Below are 8994 nucleotides of genomic sequence, written 5' to 3'. Positions count from 1 at the left end.
TTTCATTCCTCCTATTCATGGTTCTTTGGGCTTCACCCTTTAATTTTTTTAATGTGGGCCAGATTATGGGTACTTGCATGAGTGGATACTAATACACATCTTTGTGTTTTTTCATGAGAGGGAAAAAAAAGGATTGCGATTTTCGACCTCAGAAGAAGGACAGGGAAATGGGAAAAAATGTGATAACTCTGTTCAATTGGACATTTGATAGAAATAAATTTGATATGTCTTTGCCCCGATTAATCGCCAAAAAAAAAAATAATTTTGATATGTCTTTTCAGTGTGAAAAACTGAAAATATTTTATACATATGACTAATAATGTATTCTCCTAATTTAGTGTTCAACATTTGTGTGTGTTCTTTATTCTAGATTGGAAACAGAGTTAGGTTATGCACTTATGCTTCCCTAGCGGTTTATGTGGAAGAAATATACGTAGCATTGGATTGTCTCACTTCGTAATAAAATATAATGAAAGATTTAAACATAATATATAAATTTAGAAGAGTGTTAGGAATAGCAAATTTTGTAATTTGTAGTTATTTATTAGTTATTATTAATATTTTTAATAGTATGAAATTATATCTAATAGTGTGTTATTACTTTTTTGTTAGTTAAATACTAACCAAATTTTAATAAAATTCTTGATTCCTTAAACTTTTTCAAAAATGTATTCGATGCCTCCCAAACATTGAATTAATTTAATTTTTTATAAGGATAAACTTTTTGTCCTAAAGTTTGTTAAAAGTTTCAAAAATATCCCTAAATTTTGATTTGTTTCAATTTTGTCCCTCAAATTTTCGATTTGCATCAATTTTACCCTTATTACTAATTTTTTGATAATTAATATTTTTCTTTTCAAATATACCCCTCTTTTATTATACCTATAATCATCATCGTCACAATCCTTTGTCTCTCTTTCTTTTTCTTTTTTCATCCTCACCGTCATTTCCACCACCATCATCATTATTGAGTAACCACTGTCAACCCTTTTCTTCTTCGTCACCGGCCAAACCCCTCATTCTCCTTCTTTCTCCTTTCTTCTCTGACTCTCCATCTCCATCACCACCATCTCCGTTGAGCCCCAATCTTTGATGACCACCACCCTTTTATTTCTTCTTCGCACAAATCCAGCAACAACGAAGCCATCGCTCTTCCTCCTTCTCTGCTAGCAAACCCAACCTCATTAATTATTAGTACTAGTTGGGTTAATACATTTTTTTTGTTTCCAGATTTCACATAAAGCAAAGCAAAATCCTTTTGCTGCCACACCAACCTGAAACCCTAACCCAAACAACAAAGTTTCTTCCTCTTTTTTTTTGTTTCCAGATTTCACACGAAGTAAAGCAAAATTCTTTTGCTGTCACACCAACCTGAAACCCTGATCCTAACAACAAAGTTTCTTCCTTTCAATATTACTCGGACTATACCTCATTGAAAAATTAATAACACAAAAATTAAATGACAAAGAACCAAACATGATCCATTTCAACACACTTCTTCTCATTTCTCAAAATGCCAACATCCAAAACAAACAAATTTATCATCATGACCATGATCATACTCCAACCTCCTCCCCTCTCAAAAAAAAAAAAAATTAAAAATTAAAAAAGAGAAAAAATAAGAAGAAGAGGAGGATGAGAGAAAAGACTACATCTTTAGACACCTACATCATCAAAAAGGTATGGTTTTTTTTAAACTTCATTATTGGGCAAAAATGCATGCTTTTTGAAATTTCAATGAATATATTGAGAGTGAGAAGTGGTAAGAACATTGCTAGAAGGATCCTGCGAGAAGAGCTCCTCCAAAAACCAGTTCCATAGAACCTATCCCACATTTCATTCTCTGTTTGCTAACAGAGAAGGAGGAAGAGCGATGGTTTCGTTGTGTCTGGGTTTGCGCGAAGAAAAAGGAAAAGAGTGGTGGTCATCGAAGATTGGGACTCAACGGAGATGGTGGTGATGGAGGTGATGGAGATGAAGATAAAGAAAAAGAGATAGAGGGTTGTGATGATAATGGGGTGGAGAGGACGGTGAAGATGAAAAAAAAAGAAAGAAAGAGAGATAGAAGATTGTGATGATGATGATGATAGGTATAATAAGGGAGTGGTATATTTGGAAAGAAAAATATTAATTATCAAAAAATTAGTAATAAGGATAAAATTGATTTAAATCGAAAATTTGAGAGACAAAATTAAAACAAATCAAAACTTAGGGATATTTTTAAAGCTTTTAGCAAACTTTAGGGATAAAAAGTATACTTTACCCTTTTTATAAATATTGAATTAATTTATATATTTTACAGTTAGAATTATCTACAATCAAATTCTTTATAATAAAAAATGATAATTTATTCTTCATTTAGGATATCTATTTTTTTTTATGAGTAATCTATTAAATATGCAGTAAAGGATTAAGTTGTTGACAAAAGTATATTTACAATTTGTTAACGATAAAATTTTTTAAAAATATTTCAAAATGCGATAAAAGTACACAATTGTTCTATATATTCTTAAAAAGATTTTAAAATTTAAATTTTGATGTAAATTTTTATAAATATAATTGTTACGGTTCAGTCCAGATTAGGCATGGGACCGACCCGTCCCGGTACCTACCGACCCGTTTGGGCGGGTCGTCGCGCCCTCCTGTCTGGCAATCCGGCCATGCACTCTCCTTGCCAGCTGCACAATAGCTGGGAGGAAGTAAACTTTCTGGAAGGAGGCCTCCCCCTGGGGGGCCCACTTTCCTGACATGATATATAAGGGGAGGGTCCTACCCCTCCCCCAAGGTACGTCACATATATCACTTTACCTCTATTTTTCTGCCTGCATCACGACTGACTAGAGCATCGGAGTGTATTTGCAGGTGACACTCCCTCTCCACGCGAAGAACTCGGGACGTCGGCTACTCTCTATTTGGCTCCCACAACCCAGAACCAGGCCATACCCCTACTAATCAACCCGAAGATTCCTCCGAACCGTCCGGTACCCGACTAACCGAACATTGGTGCCGTATGTGGGGAACTGGCGTAAATGGACATCGTAGCAAGTGCTGCGGACCCGGGTGACAGGGCCAATCAGAGGGGGATAGCCTCTGTGGCTTCCTCCCGGGGACGCACGAGGTCCCCTCCTCGACGACCCGAGCCATCTTCACGAGCCCAAGAAAGACGCCCCTTCGGAGAAACTGGCCGTGATAGCGCCAGGATAATGCAGGAACTGCGCCATAGGGTGCAAAACCTGGAGCACCAGGTGGTAGATCAGAAGCACTGTCAACAAACTTCCGATCCCAACTATTCCTCGTCTCCCGAGAGCCGGGGAAGAACTTCTCACAGAAGCCACTCCCAGCGCACTCTCACCCCAAGATCGGGATCTGAACGTAGTCGGGAAGACCAGGTACACCCAAGAAGACGGCACGACCCCTTCATCTACCCCCGCTCAAGAGGGACTCGCGCCGCTGGGCGAGATCGGGAAGACGACGGAGAAAGAACGAGGAGAACGCGACGACCTGTGATCATGGGAGCAACCCCCTTCCACCATCCCATCCTCGAGGTCCGGCTACCAAAGCACTTTGATAAGCCGACGGACATGAGGTACGATGGAACTCAAGACCCACAGGAGCATCTAATGGCCTTCGAGGCCAGAATGAATTTGGAGGGGTAGGCGATGTAGTTAGGTGCAGCGCTTTCCCAGTCACCTTGGTGGGACCCGCAATACAGTGGTTTAATAGCCCTCGCAAGGTTCTATCGCCAGGTTCTCAGGCATCAGCCGCGCCTTCTTGGCCCAATTCACTACCCAAATCGCGAAGGCGAAACAACCGATCAACTTACTCGGGGTGACACAAAGGCCCAGCGAGCCGACCAGAAAATACTTGGACTGGTTCAACGATGAGTGTTTGGAGATTGACGACCTAACTGACTCCGTGGCCAGTTTGTGTTTGACGAATGGACTTCTGAATGAGGATTTCAGGAAGCATCTCACTACGAAGCCGGTGTGGACGATCCAGGAGATCCAAAGCGTAGTCAAGGAATATATCAACGATGAAGAAGTCAGTCAAGTCGTGGCTGCCAACGAGCGATAGTCCTCTTATCATCAACCTCGGTAGCACAGTGGCAGAAAAAGGCAGAAGGAGCGCGCCAGGGACGGCGGTCCAGGCAAGACATCCGGGCCGTTTACTCGAGTCGGGAAGTTCACCAATTACACCTCTCTCACCGTCCCCATTGTAGAAGTTTATCAGCAGATAGCCGAGAAGGGAATCTTGTTGAAGCCTCGACCTCTAAAGGACCGAAACGGGGGGAACAATAGCCTCTATTGTGATTATCATAAGGGCTATGGACATAAGACGTAGGATTGCTTCTACCTGAAGGACGTGCTAGAGCAGGAGATCTGAGACGAAAAGCTAGCCGAGTTTTCCCACCTCATCAGGGAGCCGAGAAGACGTGAACGGGACCGAGATAGGGAGGACAAAAGCCGCACGGTAAAACGACGCCAAGAGCCCAAGGACAATGAGCGTGGCCTCACCATAGTAAATGTGGTAATCAGAAGGGACGCGACTCCGAGGTCGAAGTCGGCACACAAAAAGGATGCCAAAGTCCTAATAGTCTCGTCGTCTAGTCCTACGCCAAGTTCTAAAAGGACCCCACCCATATCATTCAGTCCGGACGACCAATGGTTTGATGAGATCATGAAAAACCCTCCAATGGTCGTCACGGCCAGGGTAGGGACCGGCTTAGTCAAAAGGATCCTCGTGGACACTGGCGCTGACTCGAATATTATGTTCCGTAACGTGTTCGATGCCCTAGGCCTCCGAGATGCCGATTTAAAAACCCACAAGCACGGTGTAGTAGGCTTGGGCGACCACTTCATCAAGCCTGATGGAATAATCTCCCTGCCTATATCAATAGGGTCGGGACAGGGGAAGAGGTCGGTAATGGCGGAGTTCGTGGTCCTCCGAGACTCCACAACCCACAACATCATCCTTGGGAGAAAGACCATCAATGCTCTTGGGGCAGTGATCAGCACAAAGATGTTGGTAATAAAGTTCATCACTGATAATGGATCTATGGGATCCATAAGAGGGGACTTGGAAACGGCAGTCGCTTGCGACAACACAGTCTCTCCTTAAGAAAGAAATCCAAAGAGGCGTTAGGAGTCTTCCTCACTGACCTAGACGTCAGAGTCAACGACAAGCCTAGACCTGAGCCGGAAGGAGACTTAGAGAAGTTCAAGGTTGGCGACTCCGAGGAGAAGTTTACCTTCGTCAACAGAAACCTTCCACACCAATTGAAAGAACCTTTAATGGAAATGATCAGGGCTAACGGCGTTCTCTTTGCCTGGATGCCAGCCGACATGCTTGGGATAGACCCCCAAATCATGTCTCATCACTTGGCCATTAGAACGGAGGTCAAACCAGTAGCCCAAAGGAGAAGGAAAATGTCACAAGAAAGAGCAGAAGAGGTGGCCAGGAAGACGGCCAGTCTCCTTGAAGCGGGGTTCATACGAGAGCTCGACTACTCGACCTGGCTGTCGAACGTAGTCCTAGTTAGAAAGCACAATGGGAAATGGAGGATGTGTGTGGATTACTCCGACCTTAACAAAGCATGTCCCAAGAACTCCTACCCTCTACCCAACATAGATGCGCTCGTCGACGTGGCGGCAGGATACTGGTATCTGAGCTTCATGGATGCTTACTCTGGCTATAATCAGATACCGATGCACCGGCCCGACGAGGAAAAACGGAATTCATAACGCCAGGGGATACATACTGCTACAAGGTAATGCCATTCGGGCTGAAGAACGCGGGAGCCACCTACCAAAGGTTGATGAGCAAGATATATTCAGCAACCTTATAGGCAAAACGGTGGAGGTATACGTAGATGATATCTTGGTAAAGACCACCCAGCCTAATGACCTTACAAGTGACCTTGAAAATGTGTTCGCCTCGCTTCGGCAGCAGGGCATAAAGCTCAACCCACTCAAATATGCCTTTGCCATGGAAGCAGGAAAATTTTTGGGGTTTATGATAACCCAGAGGGGAGTAGAGGCCAACCCAGAAAAATGTCAAGCAATACTCCAGATGAAGAGCCCGGGGTGTGTCAAGGACGTTCAGAGGTTGGCAGGAAAGCTCACAGTGATTTCCCGTTTCCTCGGGGCGTCGGCTGCTAAGGCATTACCATTCTTTAATCTGATGAAGAAAGGGGTAGCTTTCGAGTGGACCCCGGCATGTGAAGAGGCTTTCAAACACTTCAAGAAAATATTGGCATCACCACCTGTCCTCGGGAAGCCCAAGAACGGTGAACCATTATACTTGTACTTGGCCATAACGGATGAAGTGATGACAGCGGTCCTGGTGCGGGAAGAAGAAAAGGCCCAACAACCAATCTACTTTGTGAGCAGAGCACTGCAAGGAGCGGAACTTAGGTATAGTAAATTGGAGAGGCTAGCACTTGCGCTTCTACACTCTTCCCATAGATTACGACAGTACTTTCAAAGTCACAAAGTGGTCGTTAGGACGGACCAGGCAATTCGCCAGGTCCTCCAAAAGACCGACTTAGTGGGAAGAATGATTACCTGGGCGGTCGAACTATCCCAGTACAACTTACAATACGAGCCCAAGCACGCGATCAAAGCGCAAGCCATGGCTGACTTCCTGGTGGAGATAACGGGAGACCCAACCAAGGCACCGAGCACCCAGTGGAAACTCCACGTAGACAGAGCCTCCAACCAAATGTTCGGCGGTGCCAAGATAATCTTAGAAAGCCCCACTAGGGTCGTCTACGAGCAGTCCATCAAGTTTGAGTTCCCGGTGTCAAACAACCAAGCGGAATACGAAGCCCTCCTTGGTGGATTGGTCCTGGCTAAGGAAGTCGGCGCCACAAGACTTGAAGTGTGTAGCGATTCACAAGTCATGACTTCGCAGATAAATGGGGCATATCAGGCCAGAGACTCGTTGCTACAAAAATACTTGGAGAAAGTCAAGGAGCTAACCGAGCAATTTAAAGAAGTCTCAGTGCAGCACGTCCCGAGAAAGAGAAACATGCAAGCAGACCTCTTGTCGAAGCTGGCAAGTACCAAGCCAGGAGCGGGAAACCAATCTCTCATCCAAGGCCTAGTAAGAGAGCCGACAATTACTCTCCATATAACAAGGGTAGGACCCTCTTGGATGGACCCGATTATCGACTTCCTGGAAAGCGGCAAGCTCCCCGAAGATGGGAAGTCGGCCAAAACATTGAGAAGGGAGGCAGTAAAGTATGCAATCACACAAGGTCATTTGTTTAAGAAGGGCCTCAGCCAACCCTTACTGAAGTGCTTGCATCCCGATCAAACGGAATATGTGCTTCAGGAAGTCCACGAAGGGTGCTGCGGCCACCACATCAGGGGCAAAGCGCTAGCAAGAAAGCTCATCAGAGCCGGCAACTACTGGCCGTCGATAATGAAGGATTCTAAAGACTTCGTGAGAAAGTGCGTCAAGTGCCAGGAGAACGCCAATTTCCATAGAGCGCCGGCGGCCGAGCTAAGTTTGTTGATGTCTTCACGACCTTTCTCACAGTGGGGAGTAAACCTCTTAAGAGCTTTCCTGGTTGGCCCGGGGCAAGTCAAATATCTCATAGTTGCTATCGACTACTACAACTAAGTGGATAAAGACCAAGCCACTGGCCGGTATATCCTCATCCAATTGTCGAAAGTTTATGTGGAGACAGGTGATAACTCGATTCGGCATCCCGGACGCCGTTATTTCTGACAACAGGACACAGTTCACTGACAAAAGGTTCGTGGAGTTCCTCGCCAGTTTGGGCATAAAGAAAAAATTCTCGTCTGTAGAACATCCTCAGACGAACGGCCAAGTTGAGGCCGCAAATAAGGTTATTTTGCTAGGCCTCAAAAAGCGGCTTGATAAGAAAAAGGGTGCATGGGCTGACGAACTTGCCTCAGTTCTCTGGTCCTACCGAACGACCGAGCAATCGTCCACGGGAAAACCCCTTTTCGACTGACATACAGGGTGGATGCTATGATACTCGTAGAGGTCGGCGAGCCGAGCCCACGACTACTACTGGAAGGAGTAGAGGAAGCTGTAGAGAAGGACCTAGTAGACGTGGCTAGAGAGATGGCCCATTTGTCAGAGGTAGCACTAAAGCAAAGAACGGCCCTGCGCTACAACGCCAAAGTAATCTAGAGAGAATTTGAACAAAATGACCTCGTCCTGCGGTGCAACGACATCGGGCTGCCGACTCAAGGGGAAGGCCAGCTGGCGGCAAACTGGGAAGGTCCCTATAGGGTCAAAGAAGTGATTGGCAAGGGCGCCTATAAGTTGGAGATGCTCGATGGTAAGGAAGTCCCGAGAACCTAGAATGCATGTAACTTAAGAAGATTTTATTCTTAGTCCAAACACGCCGAGCAGGCGATTTGACGAGCTCGGTAAGACACAGGTCCCCCTTTACCATCAAATAATTTACTTTTGTTAAATGCTTATCATTGCAATAGACTTGTCCAACTGTCGATTAATGTTCACTTGTTAAATTTATTTTCCCCATTTATACATCTCACGACAACAAACTTCTTATAATACATGTTAAATGGGACAACGACACGGTACCCCGGAACTGATCACCCCGGAAACCGACCAAGTTAACGCCATAATAAATGGCTACAGCGATAGTGAAACCACGACTTGGCTTCGTCGAATTACCAACACAACGATAAACAAACGCAAGCGACAAGCCAATACCAACGAAATGGTAATAAAATATAGCAAAAATACGCTGTCGAATAAGCGGCAAAAGACGGTAATCATAAGCCGACCAAGTGACTACCAAGATAGTTCAAAAATCAGTTCTACAAGTTCATCAAACCGCGCGGCAAGTTCTACAACAAAATTACAAATAAAATACAAAGGTACAAGAGATCATTTCTTCGGCATATCGACTATCTTGCCATCCTTGATCGTTTTAAAAACCTCGATTGCCGATGTGTTAAAGTCAGGAGCCACGATATTCACTTGGGC

The 8994-nt window shown here is 44.8% G+C and overlaps 1 protein-coding gene across 1 annotated transcript; it reads left to right on the top strand.

Moving 5' to 3' along the window:
* Positions 1 to 4923: 4923 nt before the first annotated feature.
* LOC107494552 (uncharacterized) lies at positions 4924 to 7984 on the top strand. The gene is made up of 4 exons (XM_016115599.1): positions 4924 to 5025; positions 5070 to 5563; positions 5700 to 7572; positions 7694 to 7984. The coding sequence occupies exons 1-4, from the start codon at positions 4924 to 4926 to the stop codon at positions 7982 to 7984; spliced, it is 2760 nt and encodes a 919-aa protein (XP_015971085.1).
* The last annotated feature ends 1010 nt before the right edge of the window (positions 7985 to 8994 follow it).

Source organism: Arachis duranensis, chromosome 6, assembly GCF_000817695.3.
Source record: "Arachis duranensis cultivar V14167 chromosome 6, aradu.V14167.gnm2.J7QH, whole genome shotgun sequence".
Lineage (NCBI taxonomy): Eukaryota > Viridiplantae > Streptophyta > Magnoliopsida > Fabales > Fabaceae > Arachis > Arachis duranensis.
Note: the sequence above shows the minus strand (reverse complement) of the source record. Positions and strands in the feature narration are given on the sequence as shown.